We start from the raw sequence: 25,446 nt of genomic DNA, 5'->3' as shown, positions 1-25,446 counted from the left end.
AATTACGAACAAAAAAGCTGATTTCAGATTCTGCTCACTGCACCCAGCCAGCCCTCACTCAGACTAATTACTTAAATGATTTAAAAATGTATGAATATTCATATGATTGTGCTTTTCAAAAAATAAAGCACAGCTGAGCCCGTGCCATCCAATCTTTCCTGCTCTCTCGTGTGGAGCAACCCCACTTGCGTGTCTGAAACCCTGAAATGACTGTGAGAGGGGAGGAGTCCTGCGAGGGGTCAGCCCTGGTCCCACGGCCACCTGGCTGCAGCCTGAGACCACCCTGACCCTCAGGGCCCCTCCGGCTGGATGACTGGGGTCACTCTCACACCAAGTACAGTTGGACTCTGATTAAACATCCACAAGCCCATCTGCCCCAGAACAAGGACAGCTGCGTCTCCCCTCCCCCAACTGGTCCCCCTGCTGGGCTGACAGCGCTCCTGACCTGGACCTCGGGCAGGTGGACGCAGCTCATCCGGGTCGGGCAGGCCTGGGTCTGAGTGTAGGGCTGGGCCTCTGCCTGGACCTGGACTTGGCTCTACCGTGCTCTGCTGCCAGCCAGCCAGGGCTCGTCCACTCCAACCTGCCCCCCGGGCATCCATGGAAACACTGACACCCCTCGACCCAGCCTGGATTCCAGACGACACGTGTGCCTGAATCAGCGCTTCACCCCTCCCTGCACACCAGGCTCCGCTGACTCCACTCACTGGCAACAACCCCACGCACACACCGTCAGCCCACGGAACGCGGACGGCGGCTCACGGCAACATGGAGAGTGAAACTCAGCACAGGTTTGCAGACACCACCATGTAACAACAGCTTCATGCTTCAAGACTCCTGCAGTGTGTGTGGCACACACTTCCACAAAAAGTGGGGGCGCAGAGGACAAGGGGATTAGATGGGAGGCCTAGGCATGGGCTCGGCCCATGTGGGGACGACAGGAAGAGCTGAGACAACAGGAAAAGACATAGGACACACTGGAGAACTCCATCTGTCACTCCCAGACACCCCAGGACACCCACAACCCCCAGGATGCCTGACCCCCCATGACCCCTGGCATCTCCGAGGTTCCCACACCACGCAGATGAAACCCTCTCCCAACCGTCATCTGGGAGCAGCTGCCCCAGGACCTTAAACCCTGAATGTTGTTTGACCAGGGCCTAGATTTCGCATTTCCATAACAGTGAAGCTTAAGATATCAGCATCTGAGCTACCTGCAGCTCTGTGTGTCACCACATGATCCTCAAATAGCACAAGAGCAGTTCCAAACAGTCACAAAATCCAGGTAGTGCAGTGCTTGATGAAATTTTCAAGTTACCCCCTTGCTCACTCTTTTTTCAACTCATGGGCAGACACCTCCTTGGTGGTGTGATCCCATGCGTGGATGGAAGCCCCGTGGGGGGCACACGCCACACGCTGCTGGGGGGCCGCTGCTCGGACCCCACCCTCTTGGCTTCCGACCCTGACAACTAGGAAGGAAGGGCTCCCAGAGGCCTCCTTTCATGTGAGGCCTGTTGCACACCAGCTAATTTATCTAAAGCCCATAAAAACATGTCTCATACATTTCTGAATCCACATCTGAGTGCTGTGGTCTGGGAGCAGTGCCAATTCTCCTCTGGAGACAAGCATCTCCCACCCAGTGCCTGTCCCATGCTCGGTTCTGATTCTCCTCCTCACTTTTTCATCAAACACTGCAAAGACCAGGCTATGGATCTGTAACCTGCCTCCGACGGGCTCCACGGTGTCCATCACAGGACAGGGGGTGCCCACCTGAGGCTCGTGGGACAAGGGGCACTCACCTTCTGGCTCTCCGCAGAGGGTGCACTGTGACTCTGCAAACAGAACAGAGAGAGACGTTGGTCAGTCCCGGCTCAGCCACAGACTCAGACTCACATTAGCCTGCTTGCAACCCGGCCACCCTGGCAGGACGAAGGGCTCCGACCTCGCATCTCAGCAGATTTTATTGTAAAGAAACCACTGTTGCAGGTGTTTTACATGATACAGTTTTTAAATAGCAGCAACTGTGTCAGATGCATCTGCTCACACTAGACACACGTTCACAGCTGTACGTGACTCATATTACTCAGCTGAAATAACGGCAATATATTTATCACTTAATATTAATATTGAAAACTTTGATTACAACTCTGTTAGATATCTCAAGCACAAATAATTATAAGCAAACGTATAAAGCTGTGTTTCAGTAAAAACACTCAAATGGACAAGTACCGAGTGCTCACAAAGCAGGCCCATGACTGGGGACCAGGCTCTGCGGGAGGTCCCAGGATCCCCGGGGACACCGCCGCGGGCTGCACCTTAGCAGAAGCCAGGCACTTGCAGACACAGTGCAGGTGGGGCTGCGGGGCCATCCCCCCAGACCCTGCACAAAGGGCCTCCTTTTCCAGAAGAGCCTCAACCTGGACAGCAGAGCCGGCTGCACACAGGACTCCCAGCCCTGGGGTCTCTCCCCCTCCACTTCCCTCCAAATCCAGGCCCAGGGGAAAGCCCCACAGGGCAGATATAACACTCCCACCCCAGAGGCCAAGGACCCGCCGTGAAGGAGCCCACCCTCCCCAGCTCACCAGGAGCTCCTGCACCCCACTCTCTGCACGCTGCACACACTCAGCTGCTCCGTGTAGGTGGGGCCACCAGCACCGGCTGCATTTAGGGATGTCCCAGGCCCCAGGGGCTCTTGTCACTGTGACAAGGGTCCAGGCGGCCCATCTGCAGGGAGGGGAGGTCACCACTGGGAGCTGACGACGGGGCAGGGGAGGGGTGGCCACAGGGCAGAGGGCTTCACGCCCAGCCCCACACTCGACCCTGACCCACTCTGCCCCTGCTGCCCTGGAAGGGACCAAACAACACCAGGTTTTTACTTGGTACAAGAATCGTGCAATGATAACTGAATTTGCATCAAAACTGACCCACAAATTCAAGACATTCTCAGTGGACTTCATCTCCCTCCAGGTTATTATGTTGTATGTGTTCAAAACTATCCCACAAGTTGAAACCACAGTAACAGCACAATGATGATGACGATGGTGGTGGCCCAGTAACGGACACCCTCAGGAAATTCAGATTCTGTGAACCAAGGATCATTCTTTGGTTCAAAGAAGAAGTAGGGAGATGGTATTAGTTGAGCCCGTGGCATATTAACTTCTCCAGAACGCAAGTCTTAAGCAAATGCCATTTCAAATTCAATTATTAATGCATTTATGCCTTAGTCTTTAAAGAATCGTTTCCAGCAAGATCATAAAAATCTGTCATCCGTGTGTCACGACCAGGACATGCAGTGGCTGGTCCAGCACTGTCTGCATGCCTGACAGGTTCTTCTCCTAAATATCAAGCACGGCCTTCTGCCACGAGCCGCAGGCACTGGTAACAGGAGGCAGTGAGGGCCCAGCGCGTCCAGCAAATGTCTCCTGGGGCAGCCAGCCCGAGCTGGGGTAAACAGTTCCCAGAGCACCTGACCTCCCATGAGCTGGAGGGAACAAGCAGATGCTGGGAGCGCTGAGCCTGTGTGAGTGGGCACGCTGGTCAGGGCTGATCCTCATCACCAGGGTTGTGACCTCCAGACGTTACCACCTCACCATCAGAAACACACACCAGAATGACAACTGACCCCGGATGGTGACCCAAGTGGACGGCGGGCTGTGGACCTCACTGTGATGACACCCACTCTGAACTTCAACACTTGCTGCCTCTCCGAGCGCCTCAGAGCTGTGGCCCTGGGACTCCCCACCCAGGGATCCCTACCTGGTGTCTGGGTACAAGGGCCCACGACACAGGGACAAGCCCCATCAGCGCTGGGGATTTGCTGGCAGCTGGGCGCATGGGGCGGATGTGCACACATGGCAGGGTGGGCACATGCTTAGAGTCTGTCCTGCCTGGGGGTCCTGGCCGTGCTCACAGAGAAGTAGCTAATGTAACACAGACGTCTCCCAGGCAGCAGCGGGGAGGCTCTGGAGCGGGAGGTCCACACACGAGGTGTCTCCCCTCCCAAGGGTGCGGTGGGTCCATGGACTTGACAGGATCCTGGACACCGTCAGCTCACAGGATGCCCACGTGAGAACACTGACACTCCCAGAAACAGATGAAGACCACCGAGTCCACACCTCCTGTAAATTCCCTGTCACCTGACAGGAATATCTGCCCCCAATTACACCCCATCCTGTCCTGTGCCCTGTGTATCAACAGGAGAAAGGCGGCCTTATAGAGGCCGATGTGATTAATGTCACAGAGGCTGGACAATGTGCAGTGAACAGCAGCAGCTCAGAGTGGAAACCACGGCTAGGCTGTGGGAAGCTTCCCAGGAACTTACTTAGGCAGTGAACGGTAGCACTGGGGCTTCCCTGGCCAGGGGCAGGGAGGGACAGGCACCAGGCCCAGGGCCTGAGGCCCCCGTGTGGGAAGTCGTAGGAGAGGCCGCAGCTCTGGATGGAGCAGGATGCTCACAGCTCATGTTGTGGCAATGAGTGGACTTGGGGTTAGCAGGTGTGGCTCACGGGGCTTTTTGGGGGTCGTTTCTCCCAAATAAGAAGGGCTGTCAGTGTCTGCGATCTGGGACCTTCCTCTCCTCCCCAGGGCTCAATCAGCAGCGGGAGGAGCCATGGCAGAGAGAGAAACTGGGCTCACTGGTCTAAACCATGAAGCATCTTAAATGAGGCAGTCTGGGGAGGGGTAGGATGGTCCAGGGATGAAGGCAGGATGTAGGAGGGTGGAAAGAGTGATTTGGCACCAGGCAACGTGACAGAGGGGGTGCAGCCTGGACCCCTGACCATGGGCTCAGGGGACCTAGACCCTAGGCTGCTGATGGGCTTCATGTCACTCGGGATTTGCTGTAAAGCAGCTAATTCACAGGCAAGTATGTATGCGATACAGCCACTCAGGTGGGGGGCTTCCTCTGAACTGGGGCTGCGAGGTCTGTGAAAGCCCTGACCCTTCAGCTTGGTTTCTCATCTGGTCCTCGTCTAAAAGGTGGTTTGTGCTGCTGCTAAAGTGCATTGACACGCACAGACCAGGCACTGAGTGGGGCTTTGTGGGTGAGGTTCTGGCTCCGCGTTTTCAGGCTTCTGCCTCCCTGTGCTCAGACACATCCCCAAGCCCTGCGCCAGCTGATCACATCCTGGAATCCCGTGACAGTAAAGGCGGGATCCCGTGGGCCCCCGGGATTCTGTCTGTGTTACCACCTTCTTCCCCAGAGACCCCCGGTCAAGACTGCAGCAATGATGAGGGAATAAACGTGGTGCATTGTGAGTTCACCATCATTAGTGCAGAGTCTCACTTAAATTAGGAGAAGACTACACTCACATATGCTAATTGACACGAGAGAGAGAAATCTGTCCCTGCTCCAGGTGCACCCCGGAGAACTCGCCTGTGCCCACGCTGCAGGTCTGGCCCGCTGGAGCTAGTTCGTTCTCCTGTGTGAGTGCACACGTGTTCTCATCCTTACGCGGAGAGGGACGCCGGTGTGAACCCAGAAAGTGTTCTGCAGTGGAGCTGCTTGTCTCAGGCCTGTGAGTGAGTCAGTCACCTCCCCGCTCTCCCACCTGCCCGCCCTTCTCACGAGGTGACCCAGGGGTGAGCTGACAGCAGCTCCCCAGGGAGCCCCGGGGGGACAGCTGACGCTCAGAAGCCCTGCAAGTGCCCTGCCAAGCTTGCTGGCGCAGATCCGTGAGGCCACCAGGGCTGCAGGCAAAGCCGACTTCAAGATCACTGAGAAGAGGGCAGCCCTTTCCTGAGGCTTCTTCTTCCCATCAGCACTCCATCAGCAGGAAGCAGATGGGGTCCCGGTGCTCCAAGAAGGCGGTCGGCTAGGTGCAGGGCGCAGGGCACCCGCTGCGGCAGAGAAGGGTGACCTGGGAGACCAGAGCTGGGGGCGTGGTATGAGCCAGGGGTGTGGCCTGGGCTGCGGGAGTGGCTTGGGCAGGGGGCGTGGCCTGAGGGGTTGTGTGACCGACGCCTGAGCTGAGGCATGGCCTGGGGAGAGGAGTGGCTTGGATTGGGGGAGTGGCCTGAGATGGAGGGCGTCGCCCTGGTGGGCAGGGGCGTGGTCTCAGAGGGTTGGGCCGTGGGCTGTGCCAACCGCACTCACTGACTGTGCCTGTGCCCAGTCTGCCTTCACTCCCCCAGGGCCGGGAATGAAGGGGAGGCGGACCCTTCGTCTCCGAAGCCTCAGGACAGCCGGGAGTCAGGACACAGGATGCTCCGTGTGCTCTCACAGGGAGGAGGTCCACAGCAAGAGCCCCGCAGGCAAAACACCCCTCGAATGGAGCCAGGCATGCTCTCCAGACACGCAGACGGCACGGTCATATGGCGCTCACTCACCCGTGCACTTGGGGTGATGCTGCGTGATTCAGGAACAACATGGCTTCATGGCAAAACATGGAGCAGCTATATGACACAACTATGTGCTAATATGACAACATGTGATATGATAACAGGACATACACACATACATACAGGCATGACATGGCTGTATGACACCACTACATGGTAATTCATATAACATACATGACGACACAACTATGCTCGATGACAGCATGACTGTAAGACAGCACAACTTATAATAACATGACAAAAGGACAGCATGACTATGGTCACACAGGACAGGTCACAGCATGGCCCTACAATGACATCGTGGTATATGATAATATGACCGTAAGACAACAGGACTATTTGAGAGTATCACCTGACAAAATATAATAGCTCAAGAAACCTGACTGTTCATCAACAAGGAACACGTGAATAAATCGTAATTTGCTCATTCTATGCAATCTTGTGTACTAAACTGGAAAAAACTCTGAAACATTAAAAAATAGAGTCAAGGGTTGAACACTGCCTCTTCCAATTACGAAAGCGCTGTCTTTAATATCATTCAACAAATATGTATAGACAGCCTACTGGGTGCGAGAATTTATGCTGGGTGGTAGGCACTGATAATATTATACTGTGACACGTGGTTCTGTGTATTCATAAATGTATGGGGAAGCCTAGAATAGTAAACAGCAGATTTCACCGTAAGTTATTTCTAAGTAATAGCAGTGTATAGCAGGAGGCTGGTCCTAGGGGTTAGGTGGGAGACAGAGAGGATGAAATGAGTTCTTGGTGAACGTGTGTGAATTTGTAATTGGAAAGGCACTCTTTAAAATGCACACAGGTTAAGAATAAAGGAAAACAATATTTCTGGCACAAAGTCCATCTATAAATATTAGCTGTTAATATTACCATCATCTGAGTTTGTCTTTGTTCCAATTTCAATGCACAGGACACAATTTGCCTATCAAAGGGGGAGCAGTGGATTCTACCCCCAGGGCTGGTCCAGCAGTGAATGACATCATCATGTAACTCCTCCCCCAAACCTCGCACATGCTGATCAATCACCAAATGTTAGGAATGCCTGGGGTTGGCAAGAGTGACCTGGGTTTGGCAGGAGGAGCAGGCCTTGTCTAGATGGTGGAACCCTTTCGGGGAAGGATAGCGTATGTCTCTGAGGAAGGCATCACACAAGTTTGTTTCTAATCATTTTCAAAATATTTTGTCAAGAAGACGACTTCTATGTGTAGTGTCTCTTACCTGCTCAGGAGCCACATCACCTGTGAGCTCACACCTCTGCTTACCGCTTTCCAGCTGTCAACGCTCCCCTTCCCCACAATGCCATGGTTGACTCTGGAACATTTCTGGGGAGCTGACCTATCCTCCAAGGCAGCTTGATATAAGGAAGTTAAATGATTTCTTAGAATCTCTCAGGAAAAACAGGGTCCTAAGATTATATTGTAGCCCACCAGGCTCCTCCATCCATGGGATTCTCCAGGCAAGAATACTGGAGTGGGTTGCCACTTCCTTCTCCAAGATTATTCAATTCAAATGCATGCTCACTGCCTGGCAAAGATGCGCTGGGACGCAAAGTGATCCAAGAGTAAGTGTTCCCAATGTAGCACTGACAGGCCACTCTATTTCCACATCATTTTTATCTATGAATTCAATGCTGCTTAGGACTTCAATCTTATTAATTCCCAGAACTACTGGACTCAAGTGACTAGATTATTTTTCTTTTTTAAAATTAATTTTTATGAAGTATAGTTGCTTTACAATGTGGTAGTTTCTGCTGTACAGCAAACTGAGCCAGATATATGTATGAATATATCCCATCTTTTTCGGATTTCTTTCCCATTTAGGTCACCACAGAGCACTGAACAGAGTTCTCTGAGCTGTACAGTAGGTTCTCACCAGTTATCTATTTTATACATGGTATCAATAGTGCATATGTATACTACTTTCATTTAGCCAGGAAGACAGGTGCCCAAAGAGATGAAGGCATTCTCCTCTGGCTGATCGTGTGGGCAAGGTGGCCGTAAGGACAAGGGATCTATTAATATTGCTGGGTGACAGACGCTCCTGAGATGCAGCCATGACACCTAAGGATTCTGGACATGGGAGGCTCCTGCCATTTTTTTTCTCAGCACTGACCAAATACTCAAGGGCGTGAGCAGTCCTGTCCCATCAACTCCACTGTCCTCACAGAAATGGCATGAAGACGCTATGCTAAACTTAATTTCTTGTTTTCCAAGGAGCTGCCCCAGTTCAGTCTCTTCAATATCACAAGCTGCCACAACAACCTCTCTCCTAAAAACATGATGTCCCCCAGGCCCTGCTCTTGACCCATTGCTTGTCTCACTTTTCAAGGCTTCTTTGGGTATGTTCACTTAATTACATGACTTCAAGGACCCGTCATGTATGCTGACGACATGCCCCAAGCTCAGATGCACAGACCCAGAGCTGCTGGTGCCGAAGGCCCCCCGGCCCTCCAGGTGCCTGCTTCCAGCAGAGATGCCACTCCCACCATCTGGACCTGGACAGCCTCCTGTGTTTGCCTCCTACCCACGTCCACCCCACTGCTGCACCAAAGTCCCCATGCTGGTCACGCTGTCACCTCTGCCCTGTCTGTCATCGTGTCTCGCACCCCTCCCGAGGACCAGCCTCAATCGACACACCCCACTGACCAGGTGCCCCGAGGCGAACCAGCTACCTCTTCCTATGGGCCCTGAGGGTCTTTACACTTCAGTCAATGGTTTAGGGGGTTGTCTCCCCTCTAGCTGGGCTGTGCGGAGTCCACAGCTAAGCATTCCTTGCACTCATACCAGGTATTTCTTAGAATTAGGAGAGTCTTTGAAAATGGAGATTCCAGTCCTGTTTTGAAGAGGAAATCTCCCCAAGGTTTACACTGTATTACAATCAATCCCTATTCATCAATCTAACAGTATAAGCTGACATTCCTTAAGTAGTTTGTGCCACACCAACTACATTTACATAAATATTTAGTCATTCATCTGACTAATATCTCCATAGGGAGCTAGTCACATATATATGTACACACATATATACATGCATACCTAAATATATGAGTATGTATATGAATGCAAATATGTGTAAATACATAATATAAAAATACAAACATAAATACATACATTTTTATACACATGTAATTATACAAATGCTTCTACTGTCTGTATGCCTTCTGTGCTCTGATTGGCACAGACACAGAGATGGACACATACACACACACACATGCACGTGTTTGCACTGAGAATCCTTGTGATGTAGAATGGTACATTCATAGGTGCTCATAAGCATTTAATGATGCTTTGAGAAATAGATGTTCAGTCAAATGCAATATCTATTTCTGATAATCTCACGCAGAAAATAAATATTGGCCTCATGGACATGATCTATTTTATCATTGTCAAACTAAAGGAAATTTGTTTGAAATACCAGAAGAACCCAATAGTCTGCAACCCTGTGACAACCAGGAGACCCAGGATGGGCACCCCAACAGGAGCCCCTTAGTAGTGAGGGGTCCAAGGTTGCTGCAGGGTGACTTTCAGCTCCCTGAGCCATAAATACCTCCACTAGAACCTTCTGTAACAAATATCCTTGCCCTGACATCAGTGTGTCCTTAGTTTGTCCCAAAGTGTCAGCAAAATAGCACTTATTTTGAAGCCTCTTCCTTTGTTTGTGGCAAGGTACTCATCTATTACAGCAGGACTCACAGGAGCTGATAAGCGAGGCACCATTCAGCATCACGGACAAAGGTGGTTCCTTATTGTCAAGTCTGGGCTCATTACTCAGGCTGTCACACAGAAAGAGCTCCACTGCAAAAGTTAGAACATCCTTCGCCAGGTGATGGCTGTCACACTTCAGCTCCACCTGAATTGGTATCTTCTATTTTTTGACTTATCATAACCTATTTTCCCCCATTTTTGGCATGTGTATGCAGTGGAAGAAGTTGAAAGGGAGTTAAACCTACCTTAAGAAAAAGTATAGAGTGTTTAAAATGTTTCTGAATTTAGCTTGAATTTATTTTTCAAAGGGAACAAGTCTTTGTGATAGTTTAGACTGTATAAAATCTCTCTCTAAATTGGAGCCAAACATAGCTACAGTGCAAGTCTTGTCACCAGATCTGAGAAGCTGAATGCGATTTAAAATATGGGCACCCAAACCATACTCCATGCTGCACCCCAATGCACAACAGTGTGAGTGGCCCCACAAATCCAGAGCATCTGCCTGGTGAAGAGGCCGAGGAGGAACAGGTAACATCAATAGACAGGAACAGAGGAGGGGAAGAGGGAGGCAAGTCTGAGCAGTAGCTGATGATCCAGAAGCATCACCACTTCACCTTTTAATTTTCATGAACACAACTGTGATTAGTAGGAAAACTGTTTCTCTACTTCCAGGTTTTATTGAAAATTTCTAGGACTCTTACATTTTTAGGTTAGTTCTCTGCTTCATTTACCAGTTTCATTGGGACCACTTCCTGAACACTGAAGTGACCAAATGCTATGCAGTGATGACAAAGAGTTTAGAAGACATATAGGAGTCCTACTCATAACACACTTAGAATATTTAGAAGGTCAAATGTGTTCATTTGAATTGAAAGGTAGTTATTGATAATATATAAGTAACAGGAACAAATTTCAGCAAAAGTCTTAATGTGGAAATTAAAACTGTTCTGATTCTGTTAATAGGTCCATTTCCTAAATAATAGAGCCTTCGCCTCTTAGCATGGAGCAGAAGCACCTACCCTCCAGGTTAAACCAGAACCACACTAGACCACCCCGTGCTCACAGACCAAGTCAGGACCCTTCATCCGTGCCTCGGCACATGCTGAGGGGATGAAGTGTATCCTTCTGCTCCCCCTTTGAAAATGACTACTCATTCTTTTTCTTTAGTGATTTTTTTTTATGACAAATCTATTCAGATACCATTCGTGTACCATACAATTTTCCCACTTAAACTCAATTCAGTGATTTCTAGCATATTTACAGTTTCACAGCCATCACCACAATCAATTTTAGAGTATTTTCATCCTGTACCATTTAGCAGTCAACCTCCAGTCCCTCATCAACTCAGCCCCTGGCAGTCATGCCACTAATCTAATGCTGTATAGATCTGCCAATTCTGAACACTTCATGTAGGTCAGTTCTATAACATGTGGTTGTGATAGGTGACTGGCTTCACTTAGAAAAATGTTTTCAAGGTTCATCCATGGTATAGCCTGTGTCAGTACTTCCTTTTGTTTGGTTGCTAAATAATATTCCATTTAATGGATATACCATGATTTATTTATCCATTTTATGGTGGGCACTTGAGCTATTGGTATTTTGGGCTATTATGAACAATGCCTCTATAAACATTTGTGAACTGGTTTTTGAGTGCACATATGTTTCATTTCTCTTGGGTATATACCATGAAATGGAACTTTTGGTAACAGGCTAATCCTATGTCTAGCATTTTGAGGAAATACCATACTGTTTTCTGAAGTGGCTACACTATTTACACTTCAGTTCAGTTCAGTTACTCAGTCGTGTCCAACTCTTTGTGACCCCATGGACTGCAGAATGCCAGACTTCCCTGTCCATTACCAACTCCCAGAGCTTACTCAAACTCATGTCCATCGAGTTGGTGATGCCACCCAACCATTTCATCCTCTGTCATCCCCTTCTCCTTCTGCCTGCAATCTTTCCCAGCATCAGGGTCTTTTCCAAGGAGTCATTTCTTCGCATTAGATGGCCAAAGGACTGGAATTTCAGCATCAGCATCAGTCCTTCCAATGAATATTCAGGACTGATTTCCTTTAGGATTGACTGGTTTGATCTCCTTGCAGTCCAAGGGACCCTCAAGAGTTTTCTCCAACACCACAGTTTAAAAGCATCAATTCTTTGGCACTCAAATTTCTTTATAGTTCAACTCTCACATCCATACTTGACTACTGGTAAAACCATAGCTTTGACTAGATGGACCTTTGTCAACAAAGTAATGTCTGTGCTTTTTCATATGCTGTCTAGGTTGGTCAACAAACTATCAAAAACTCTTAGATGGGAATACTACTCCACCTTACTTGCATCCTGAGAAATCCGAATGCAGGTCAAGAAACAACAGTTAGAATTGGACAGGGAACAACAGACTGTTTCCAAATCAGGAAAGGAGTATGTCAAGGCTGTACACTGTCACCCTGTTTATTTAACTTACATGCAGAGTACATTAAAGGTCCTGGTGAGCACAAGGTTTTGTTTGTGTCCTCCAAGAGTCTGTTTCCCCAGCCCTGTGTAAGTTCTGTAATCAAATCCCAGTGCCTCCAAAGGCAAATTCCCTGGGGGCTCTCAGTCCCTTTGCCTGATCCCCAGGTTGGGAAATCTGTTGTGGTTCCTAGAACTTTCTTAACAGTGCTGGAATTTCTTTGGCATAACTGTTCTGTAGTTTGTGGGTCATCTGCTTGGAGGCTCTATGGAGGTTAATGGCAGCCTCCTCCAAGAGGCTTAGGCCACAGGCTGTGTGACTAGGTCTCCTGCACCCCTGCCCCTGCCGTAGGCCACTGCTGACCCATACCTCCACAGGAGACACTCAAATACAGTTCTGGCTCAGTTTCTGTTGGGTCTCTGGGTCCTGGTGTGCACAAGGTCTTGTTTGAGCCCTCCGAGCACCTCTGGTGGGTCTGGGATTTGATTCTAAATGTGATTTCACCCCTCCGACTGTCTTGCTGGGGCTTCTCCTTTGCCCTTGGATGTGGGGTATCTTTTTTTCGTGGGATCCAACATTTTCCTGCGGATGGTTGTTCAGCAGTGGGTTGCAATTTTGGAGTTCGTGCAGGAGAAGATAAGCCCACATCCTTCCAGTCCGCCATCTTCCCGCCCAGTCCTCACAGCAGTTTATGAAGGCTTCAGTTTCTCCACAGTCTCACCAGCACTTGTCATTGTCTGTCTCTGATTACAGTCATCCTAATGGGTATGAAATGCCATCCCATAATGCTTAGATTTGCATTTCTCTGATGGATACTGATGTGAGCATCTTTTCAACTGCTTATTTGCTCAGTGCACATCTCCTTTGGAGAAGTATCAATTCAAGTCCTTTGTTCATCCTTTTATTGGCTTATTGTCTCTTTTTATTGAGGAGTTCTTTGCAATTTCTACACATAATTTCTTTTCATATATTTAATTTGCAAACAATTTCCCCATTTTGTGTGTTCTCTTTTCCCTTTCTTGATAGTGACCCTTAAAACACAAACATTCTTAATTTCAATGAAGTTCAACTAGTCTTTTTTTCCCCTTCTTTGCTTGTGCTTTTGGTGTCACATCTAAGAAACCATTACTTAATCTAAGATCACAAAGATTTAAGCTTATGTTGTTTCGTAATTTTAGCTCTTACATTTAGGTCTTCAATGCATTTTGAGTCAGTTTCTGTACATAGTGTGGTAGGGGCTCCACTTCATTCCTCTGCGCATGAATTTTTTGGTATTCCACCACCATCTGGTGAAGTCCTAGTCATTCTTTAACATTTGTTTTAATTACCAGTCCTTCTAGGAAGTCAGCTTTAACTGCTCCGTTATGAATTTATGCCCTCCCTCCACTATTCGCGTTTCATCTCATTCACGTGGGACTTCAGAGGTGAGGACCTGCTCCCCATCCTTTATTCCCTTCCTCATTTAACAATTTCCCAAACACTTTATGTACTCACTGTGTTGCTGGCCCCACACCAAGTACTGGGAGTATCTTTACAGGGAGAGACAAACATGCAAGCAAAACAAAATACGATAGTAAAAGGAAGTGAAAAATGGGGGAGTAACCTCTGAGTTTTCCGGAGGGGTGTGTGTGTCAGGAATAGCTCTGCAGAGACCGGAAAGACTGAGATGGTATTTGAAGCTTTGAGGGAAGTTTCCATTCCTTCCTTCCTTCATTCATTGTGACCTCTCCCCCAGGGCTTACCTTAAGTGATAGAGGTGTCTACGAATCACAAGGATAAACAGAACATGTTTATCCTTGACCCATGCGCCCATGGGCAGGTGTGAAGGCCCACACAGGAGAAGATGCCCTAACTCTGTAAGCAGGGATGGCTCCTTGAGGAAGGAGCTAAAGTGACATTTAAGAGGAAATAAGATACAGAGGCATTGCAGGGAGAAGGAACATTATATAAGAAGCAAGTGCTGTCAGCCACACAGGTAGGGTGGGGGAGCCTCAGAGAAATCACGGAGGTAACCAAGGCCCCGGGCCAGGTCCACAGTCGGGGCTGTGGCCACGGCTCCAGGCGTCTTCTCCTGTGCCCACACCCAGGTCTGAGCAGGCAGCACGACGCAGTGGCTCGCTAGGGCCTTCCTCCCTGACCTGCACCACCTCCACTCTCCGGCATCCCTGAGACCTGCTCCTCTCCCCGCCTCTGCCCACCACCACACGTGCCAGCCCAGCTCTGTGCCTGGGTCCCCAGAGCTCTGCCAGCAAATTGGATAAACTAATTAGTACTTCCATGTTAATTAATTTTCTGTTGTTTATATAAGCTACGAGATTTCTGTTCTTGTGATGGTCCCTTTAGGTAAGTTTATCTACAAACAAATTAAATCCCATTACACCAAATTATACTGGAATGTCAATCATCAGAGAGAGTCTTAAATGCATGTCTCTCCCTGCAGCACCCTCAGAGGTAATCTCACACCATAAAGAAACACCTAAAATAGAGGTAACACTGGTAATTGATGCACGCTGTCATATTAAAACTTCAAAAAGATTTATTAGAAAAGTCATTTGAACACTGTGACAGCTATATTTTTTGCTACATTCCTAAGTTGTGAAAATTTAATCACCAGAATTAAGAGTATAAGTAACACTAAACTTTAAAATTGAACAAGGCCAATCTGAGTGTTTCCAGAATTGATTAGTTCTCTACCACTTACATGATTTTTGCCAGCTTAAATCTAAATCGCACTCTTGCTCTGAGAAATTAAAATTATACAGTTACTGCACGCACTTTCTGTTAGTGAAAACAGAGTACTAAGTCCAATGCAGAATGACAGAGCTCAGAAGCTGACCGGTTCACACCCCGGAGAGAGCTACATCAGAGAAGTCCCCAGTGAACCATATTCTATCTGCTCCTGTGTCCATGTAGGTAGGTGTCCTAAGGGGCAATGTGTAATAACTTCCAGGAAGAAATAAATAATACTTTAAAATTGGAGATACTTCCTAAACCCAGTAACGTAAAAATCCAGTATTTAAAACGTGTACGTACCATATTGGTTATAAACACTGTGTTTCACTTCCCTGGTGGCTCAGTCGGTTAAGAGTCCACCTGCAATGTGGGAGGCCTCGGTTCGATCCCTGGGTCAGGAAGATCCGCTGGAGAAGGAAATGGCAACTCACTCCAGTATTCTTGCTGGAGAATTCCATGGAGAAGCCTGGTGGGCTACAGTCCATGGGGTCACAAAGAGTTGGACACGCCTAAGTGACTAACTTTCAGTTTTCACCACACTGGTTATATCACTGTATACTGACTCACTTGAGACCGTACACGAAGCTCCCACCAAATGATCTGCTTGTTCTAAGTGATGAGTTAATTCTCATCATCTCTCCCCTGCAGTCCATGGAGTCCCAAAGAGTCAGACACAGAGACTGAACAACAACAAAGCTTTTCCATCAATGACGCCTAACAAGACCAAATTCCTTAGCCATCCCAATCAGACCCACATTACTGAACGTAAATTTTTTCTCTTTATCTTTTAAATTATGAAAGTATGATAACACATTTACAGGAGACTTGGAAAATATAGAACAAAGCTACATATGGTTCCACTATATGTCACAATTATTTTTAAGTAGCTAAATAAAGATTTTTAATTGGAGTTTCAATATCAGACTGTAAAAGTAATAGAATGGACAGAAAAGTAGAATGTATTAGCAGTAGACCTGAAAAGCACTATGAACCAATTCAACATGATTAAGATTTATACAATTTTCACACAACAGCAGGGTACAAATTCTATTTGAGTTCCCATAGACTATAAACAGGAGACACTGGAACATATCCAGAGACATAAAACAAGGTGCAAAAATTTCATGTTTTAAAGGTATTGAAATCATACCGAGTCTGTTCTCTTAGGACTGTGGAATTATGTTAGAGATAAACATCAAGAGATATTTGAAAAGGACTGGTGCTGAAGCTGAAGCTCTAATACTTTGGCGACCTGAGGGGGTATACACCTGATGCTTGAAGGCAGGAGGAGAAGGGGATGACAGAGGATGAGATGGTTGGATGGCATCACTGACTCAATGGACATGAGTTTGAGCAAGCTCCGGGAGACGGTGAAGGACAGAACCTGCTGCAGTTCATGGTGTCGCAGAGTCAGACACGACTTAGCGACTGAACAACAACAATAAATTTGAAAATAACCCACATATTTTCAGCACTGAACATAATTTTAAACCTTGTGCACATACACTTGCATTTCCTATTTGGAAAATGAGGCCACGCCCATCTTTACACCACACTCCCTGGCCCACAGCAGGTGCTCCATGAGTGTCACGTAAATGCCTGAGAAGAGTAAGAAATCACCAGCATCTGGCACTTCCCTTGCAACTCTGAGACCATAAGCTTTTTGAGAGTAGAAACCCTGTCTTATCGTCCTTGTGGTTAATTCTGCCACCATAATGCCTGAAAAGTACCGTATACCCCCAAACTGTTATTTTGATTAATTGATTAGCTTGAATCTGCCTTCAAATTAATTAATATCAGGACAGCATACAGGAAGGAGAAACCAAGGCTGATAAAGTAACACAACTGAAGTTAGGAAAACACCCTCTGTGCTCTCAGTGCCGAGGACCATGCTCCTGCTTCTCTCTGCCTCACACTTCACTTGCTGCGGAACGGAGCAGGCAGGTGGTGATCAGAGATCCCCTGCCCACGGTTCAGCTGGTTTTATTCTTAGAATTCCAACCAGTAATTATCCTGCTTCACCCAGGGAAAACCAAACCATCACCACAAACCCTCTACAGTCATCACGGAGATGCTCTAACCACTGGCCGCCCTGTGCACATACTGTCCTCCCCTTGAGAATTCTCAACCTGGGAACTCCAGCGAATCAGGCCCCTCCACAGTCTGGGCTGCACGTTGCTTTCAGGAAATCGTATTTTCCCTAATATCAGCCTATCAAGAAGTTAGCTAGTAAGCACGGTTGTATTACTGGGTCTCTCCTCTCCTGCTTCCAGAGAGAAAGAGGAAGCAGAGCTCAGCAGTTTCCTTCTTAGGCAATGATTTTTTCCCATAGAATGTTGAGCTTTTAGTTGTGCCGTAGAGGAAAGAGAAATGTCATCCACTCACGAACTGATTCAGTCACTCTCCTCCTTTCCAACATGTACACTAGTCGCTGTTACATCTCACCATGAAATGAAAAACAGCGTCTCTGTGTCGAATACATGTCCCCTCTCTACCTCGATTTCTCATTACTTTCCATCAGCTAAGACAGAGCAGAGTTTATCCCCTAATTAGCTACTTACTGTTGACTTCATTCTGTTTACTTTATGTCCAATGCAAGGAAAATACGACCTTTTTCAAGGGAGAGAGAGAATGACATATTGGCAGTTACGAGAGAGGCTGTGATGGCTGGGCGGCGTGGCGTTAGCCAGCGGAGCCTAAGGAGGGAATTACATTTACAAAAAGTACTGGTGGTTCGAGAACAACGGGGGGAAGCCCAACTCGGGTAACGTGGATTATTCCAGAGCCAGCGCTCCCAGTCTGAAGCAGACATGCCTGCTGTGGTTATTACTTCACATTTAGGGTGACTAATTTCTCCACGTAAATCTGAGAATCCCCACCCGACAGGACCAACACACCTCATCAAGCCCCAATGGACACACGCGCACTGCAAACGCACTCCCTTCTGCCCACATACGCGCTCTGGAAACAGAGAAACAGTGAAGAGACTCCTGCCATAAATGAGTAGGAAACCAGCATCTGGAACGATGCACCGCCAGCCTCCTTCCTGGTGCTGCGGGCAGTGCAGATCCAGGGCGCCGCACGTGAACCCACCTGTGAAGGTTCCCGGACGAGTCTCCCACAAGCCCGCACGTGGACAGCAGCCTGTCAGGAGGACTGCTAACAAGCACACTGATTTGAACTCACAGATTCTTTTATCTTCACATTAGATGTTCGGACCTTGTTCTTCTTTCTGAAGCTGAGACGCTCCCAGTGATGACCCTTCCACTCCACCCACTGCGCACCACATTTTTATTAACGCAACACAGTTCTTCCCTTGATGATGGTACAGATGTAGGTTATTTTTCCTTTTGACTTTTGACAACTTTCATGAGGCTCTGAGAAGTTAGCAGGAGAATTTATGAGCAAGACTGTCATCTTGAAATGGAACAGTACGTCATCTCTAAAGGTCTGTTCCAGTGAATTTGAGTCGGGGTGGGGGAGTTGGTGCATGGGCCCCAGTGAAGTTCAGATTGTGGCCACGGACATGAAGCAACAACAGCAGCAGATGGCTTTCAATTCATTAGAGAATATTATGTATAATTCAAGGCTAAGTAGAAAATCTTGACAGTAGGAAGAACAGCAAAGATTCACGTAGTCATTCACTTTGCACAGATTCATTGAACGTCTGCCATGCAGGTGTCAAGACTTGGTCCAGATTGCTGAGCAGAAGGAACACTGTCCGGTCAAGGGGAGCCCAGCTGGCTGAGGGCACATTGCAGTGCAGTGCCCAATCCTCCCTGAAGGTGGGTTGCCTCCTGCCCACAGCTCCAGATGCAGCCCCGGGGTGACACCTCGGGGTGTCAGACAGAAAAAGCCCTGAGCTAGTTCTCGAGGACGTGGGAGCATCTCATCACAGGCAGATGCTGCTTGGTCGTGTTTGTGGGATTACGGTCAGAGCGACTCCAGGAAACAAAAAAGCAGACTTCCAGACTCAGCATCATTGGTGACTGCTCACTTATTTTGCAGTAATTGTGGGCAAATCAACCATTTCTTTTCATCTGATACTTTGCATGAGAGCAGAGCCAACAGGTGGAGGGGAAGCGATGAAAGGAAAAAATGTGTGATGGGAAAGTTCTGCTCTTCAACCCAGCTCTCCTGACTCAGGACAAGACACGGGAACATTCTGCTCATTAACCCATGCTCTCCTGCGACTCAGAACGAGACATGGGAAAGTTCTGCTCATTAACCTAAGCTCTCCTGTGACTCAGGATGAGACATCACTGGTAGTGTCAGCCCGCCTGCCCCGCACACAGGCCCTGCTCTGTGCCTCCCGGGGTCCCCGGCTTCCTGGGACCACACGCACCCCTGCTGGCTAAGCCGTGACGCGTCTGTGGAGGCGGGACCACTGCAGCCACAAGAACACGGCTGGAATGTTGGCCCTCCACTGCCCTGACGCCAGATCAAACATGATGTCACAATTTTACAGTTTTTAAAGACCTTGAACCAATAAGATACACAAAACAGCAGCAGGCAAGGGGAGGGCTTAATTTTCGAAACTCAACATGGTATTCAGCAGTACAGAAGTTGACTAATTGAATTTACTAAACAAAACCAAACTCACTGAAGAAATAGTAACTGAACACATAAAGTGCAACTTGTGCCCAGCAGGGAGCTGGGGCAAGACGCACATGGCAAATGACAGACCCTCTCCCTGTGTCTCTGGAGCTGAAACTTCAGGACAGGGAACAGGAGCAAACAGTGAGCAGCGGGGCCGTGAGAGAGAGCAGTTCCGGCCCACCCTGGGGAAGGGGCGGGGATGGAGGGGGGCCAGGCACCACCCCCTTCAGGATGCAAAACCACAGGTACCGTACGATGTGCTGCTGCACATGACACGGCACACGTACACAGACGTGCTGCCTACAACATGGCATGTGTGTACAGACCTGCATATACACAGGGTATATATATGTACACATACACTCATATACACGTGTGGACAACAGGTACCTATGCAGACCTCATGCACACACACCTAACGTGTAACGTGTACATGTGCACACATACACACTCATGCACATATGTGCATTCCTGTCCTGCCTCCCAGCGGTGGCATCTACGATCCTATAAATGAAGTCACCTGCTCTGTTATCCACAACCAGTGGGAGTTCCGACCCAGATTCCAGCCCAGTTCTACTGTCCTCCATGACCTGCAAGCGCTGACTTGGCCTCAAAGCTCACTAACACTCATGTTCCCTCTCTAGCTCCTATCCCCGTGCCTTCCACCCAATGGCTCTGTGACTGTCTCTCCCTGCTCACGCTGGTCGCGGAAGCCTGGTCAGACTCTGTATTTCTTCCTGACTTTTACTTCCCGTCTGCACGTAGCACAGCACAGGGCACACAGGAGAAGCTACTCTGAGGATGTCGAGGGTATCCTACAACACGCGTCAGCCGCCCCTCCCCACCACTCACCCAAGCTCCCTGGACGGCGGGCAGCAAGGAGGGTTCAGAGACGCACTCTGCACCGCCTCACTCCCTGAGTCAGAACCCACATCTCAGTGAGACCCCTGGTGACTCTCAAGCATGCAAGTCTGAGAACGCCTGATCACCCTGTGTCTTCAACTAAAACAGAAGCCTTTTTAGAGTCAACAGGATTTTTGACACTTGAAATGCACTCTCAGTGACAGGTTTACAGGGTGAGCATAAAATTTCCAACACAAACACAATGACTCCCTACATAACCAAGCGGCACATAAACTGCTGTCTCAGCCAGCTTCCTAGACTCACACAGGTGAGACCCAGAATGACAACTCTCGGAAATGCTGACCGTGAGACCAAGGATACTGTTCACCAGTGGGATGTGAGTGCCATGGACACAGCCAGTGCCCGTGGTGGGAACAGGGCTGGAGTGAGGGGTCGATGCAACCCTGGCTCTCGGCTCTGTCTCCATCCCTCCTTCCTTGGAAACACGACTCTCCTTGCGGCAGGAGGGGCGTCCCCCTGAGGTGGTGGGAAGACAGTCCATCCAAGATGCTTAGATGCATCTCTGCGGGCCCGTTCGGAGCAGCTCAGGGTGAATGAAGCACACAGAGGTGAGAAGCCACAAACACCGTCACGGATGCCTCGTGGCACCTCCATGTCAACAGCAGCATTGCTTACCATGTTCCAGTAATGCAACAGCCTCAATGTCCATCAATGGATAAATGGATCAAAAAGGCATGGTGCATGTTATACACACACACACACACACACACACACACACACGTACACATACATTTATACAATGGAACATAACTCAGTGATAAAAAAAGGAAACCCAACCATTTGGAATAACACTGAGGGCATTATGTTAAGTGAAATAAGTCAAACAAATAAGAAAGACAAATACTGTATGATCTCACTTATATCTGGAATCTAAAACATGCATGCACATACAGACATATACCCACAGAAAAGAGATGAGACCTGTCACCAGAGGTGGGGACAGCTGGGGCTTCTGGAGGGAGGAGGCCAAACTCCCAGTTGTGAGATGAATAAGCCCAGGCTGTTAACACAGAACACGGTGCCTGGAGCTAACACGGCCGTGTGACAAGTGATGGTGACGAGAGAGTAAGTCCTAAGTGTCTCAACAACAAGAAGAAATGTTTTTACCTTTGTTCTTCTTTCTTGTCTCTTTACTGTATCCACGTGAGACGAGGCATGTTAGTGAACTTGCTAAAATCATTTCACAATGTGTGTGAATCCAACCACCATGCTGTACGCCTTAACCTCATCTGGGGGATTTGTCCACCATTTCCCGATAAATCTAGAAAATGGATAAAAGCACTGCAAACCTGAGTCTGGGGTCCCTGAAGTCAGTGAGTCTCTGAACAACACCCCAGTTCTGGAGGTTGAGGTCGTGCACCTGCCTGAGTCCTCTGTCTCCCACGCCTGCTCCATGCCCCTGGGAGGCAGAGCCTGGGTGCGCATGGGGAGCCACACCACGGGCGGCTCTTGTGCGGTCTGGGAGTGTCAGGAGCTGGGAGAACTGGGCAAGTTGGCCCGAGAGCAATTCACCTTCCAGCAACTCCATCCCCCAGAAAGGAGGACCCAGACAGGGGGCTTTGTGATGAATACACACCGGGGTGAGTGGAAACACGGTGTGTTTCCGGGAACTGCGCTTGAGGAAACAGAGTGGAAACGGTCATCTTGACAAGCGCCACGAGAAATGACGTGGGGCTGTGCTCAGTGATTGAAGGATGGACACGGCTCTGGAGTGAGACTGGAAGGTGCACAAGAGTCTTGCTGGGGCCTGCGGTGCGAGAGGATGGCTCGGAGAGACACGGAAGGAGAGAGCCGCAGTGCCCATAGTGCCCACAGGGAGAGAGCCGCAGACCCAAGGGCAGAGAGCTGCGGTGCCAACAGGGAGAAAGCTGCGGTGCCCACGGGGAGAGAGCTGCGGTGCCCATAGTGCCCAGAGGGAGAGAGCCATGGTGCCCATAGTGCCCAGAGGGAGAGAGCCACGGTGCCCATGGGCAGAGAGCCACAGTGCCCATGGGCAGAGAGCCACGGTGCATGGTGCCCATAGTGCCCAGAGGGAGAGAGCCACGGTGCCCATGGGCAGAGAGCCACGGTGCCCATGGGGAGAGAGCCACAGTGCCCATGGGCAGAGAGCCACGGTGCCCATGGGGAGAGAGCTGCAGTGCCCACGGGGAGAGAGCCATGGTGCCCAGGGCAGAGAGCCACAGTGCCCACGGGGAGAGAGCCATGGTGCCCAGGGCAGAGAGCTGCAGTACCCACAGGGAGAGAGCCGTGGCGCCCACAGTGCCCATGGGGAGAGAGCTGTGGTGCCCACAGGGATAGAGCGGCAGTGCCCATGGGGAGAGAGCCACGGTGCCCATGGGGAGAGACCCGCGGTGCCCAGGGCAGAAAGCTGTGGAGCCCACGGGGAGAGAGCCACAGTGCCCAGGACAGAAAGCCGCGGTGCCCATGGGGAGAGAGCTGCGGTGCCCAGGGCAGAGAGTCACGGTGCCCAGGGCAGAGAGCCACGGTGCCCATGGGGAGAGAGCCGTGGTGCCCAGGGCAGAGAGCTATGGTGCCCATGGGCAGAGAGCCATATTGCCCAGGGCATAGAGCTGCAGTGCCCATGGGGAGAGAGCCACGGTGACCACAGGGAGAGAGCTGTGGTGCCCAGGACAGAGAGCCGCAGTGCCCACGGGGAGAGAGCCATGGTGTCCATGGGGAGAGAGCTGTGGTGCCCAGGGCAGAGAGCTGCGGAGCCCATGGGGAGAGAGCCATGGTGCCCACGGGGAGAGAGCCTTGGTGCCCAGGGCAGAGAGCTACTGTGCCCATGGGGAGAGAGCCACGGTGCCCAGGGCAGAGAGCCGTGGTGCCCATGGGCAGAGAGCCGCGGTATCCAGGGGCAGAGCTCCAGGGCCCCTCTGGCCACCCCCCAGGGGCTCTGTGCTCAGCCCCGCCCGCTGGACCCCTGGGACAGACTGCAGCCCCCGTCCCACTCCCACACGGTGAGGACATGAGGGTTAACGTGAATAAGATGGGAGGAGCCTCCAGGCCTCATCTGCACAGACCAGGCTCCCTCGGGACAGGGGTGTGGTCTGCGGGCCATCAGGCTGTCGAACCTGGGGGGCGGTCAGCAGGCCCTCCAACACCCTGTCCTCTCTCTTCACCAAATGGAGTCTAGCAGCACTTGCTGTCCACACACGCCTTCGCCCTGTGGGGCGTGTGGTCCTCATGCGTCCTGGACACAAACACTTAGCTCAAGTGCGAGCCGCAAGCACAACGTGGGGAGCTTGGCTTTTCACTGCAAAGGAGGGGAGAGGGGAGCCTGCTTCCTGGCACTGATCTGATCGCGGCCAGTGAGGGTCTTTAAGGTGGTTTTCCCAAGGTCGCATTAATTTCCTGAAGCCAGCCTTTGAGCCTTTGAACCTGGAGGCCTGAGAAACAGCGTCTGTTCACCGTGACTCTGCCGCACGCATATCTTCACTGTGTTTTCGCACTTCATGCTTCATCAGAAAATTTAACACAGTGTCCACACATGTGTAACGCGTGCTCCCTTTTGCAGTCCTGAAGACTATGTTTCCACTAAGTAGGAAAAAAGGAAGTTGCTACACAAATTAACAGCCAAGACATATTACAAAGGAAAAGCTTAATCCTCTCAAACTGCAATATATTTATTTTCTCATTAAAGCAGGTTCCTGAATGACATATATTTAGCTAGGCTTTTTATTATTCCCACTTAGAGTGAAGACATTAAAATTACATTTCTGTAAAACCACTCAATCATCCAGAATTATTTTCAGTAATTCAAACAATTGTTTCTGCGTGTCTACCTGTAATTATCTCAGAGTCTTGTTGTCTCCATGACTTACAGTCCTTCTGAAGTGAACAATCTCAGAATGTGAAATGTCACCTTCAGTCTGTCATCAAATCTGTTCACAAACATCTAAGAAGCAAATCTGATACTCAGGTCTGATGAGAAGCCCACATTCAGCACAAAATTTACACAAAAGCTTCTGGGTTCAAGCATCATTTTCTGTGTTCAAACAAGCTGAATCACGACTCCGCTGGTTCTCCTCCTGAACTTCACTGAGATCGCTGGGATCGGTTACGCATTTAACCCTCAAGGCAGCGCAGGTCACAACCTGGTCACAGCCAATCACGACATCTGAGCAGAGGCTCAGGGATGCTGAGTCAACGTCCCAGGTCACAAAGTTGAGCTCAGGCCTGCTGTGCTCCAGGTGAGGCTGTGGATTTGAATCCATATGTGCTGTTGACGGTTCCGTGTCCTCTGAGCCGCTCTACCCCTCGCAGAAACCAGTGAGCGCCAACCCAGCGGGCTTCGTGTGAGCGAGGCTTGAAGGAAACCACGGAAGGCCTGCACCCCATCCGAGTCCAGAAGTGCCTGAGCCAGCGCTAAGAGGCGCTCTGAGAGCAGAAGTTTGACTTGTGGACAGAGTATTTAGCTAAACTAAATGCAAATAAAACAGCAGCAGACCTGTCTGAACCACAGTCCGTATTCTTGAACAGCAGCCACAGCGTGAGCACCCACGTCCTCCTTATTCCTGGCACGTGGACGCCCAGTGGTACCCTTGAGGCCTCGATGGTCACTGCTTCATGTCCAGGTCCAGTGGCCAAGGCTTCCTGCTGCTTCCTTAACTGGGCTGAAGGCGCCCCTCGGTCAGTAAGCCCCACGGTGCTCACTGGGCCACGGTGTCCAGC

The 25,446-nt window shown here is 49.7% G+C and overlaps 1 protein-coding gene across 1 annotated transcript in view; it reads right to left on the bottom strand.

Moving 5' to 3' along the window:
- Window positions 1-25,446, bottom strand: part of DLGAP2 (DLG associated protein 2) — a 603,057-nt gene that overhangs the window by 268,262 nt on the left and 309,349 nt on the right. The window contains 1 exon segment of the mRNA XM_024986325.2: window positions 1,800-1,832. Coding sequence (XP_024842093.1) covers window positions 1,800-1,832 — 33 coding nt within the window.

The sequence above is a fragment of the Bos taurus genome, chromosome 27, assembly GCF_002263795.3.
Source record: "Bos taurus isolate L1 Dominette 01449 registration number 42190680 breed Hereford chromosome 27, ARS-UCD2.0, whole genome shotgun sequence".
NCBI lineage: Eukaryota > Metazoa > Chordata > Mammalia > Artiodactyla > Bovidae > Bos > Bos taurus.
Note: the sequence above shows the minus strand (reverse complement) of the source record. Positions and strands in the feature narration are given on the sequence as shown.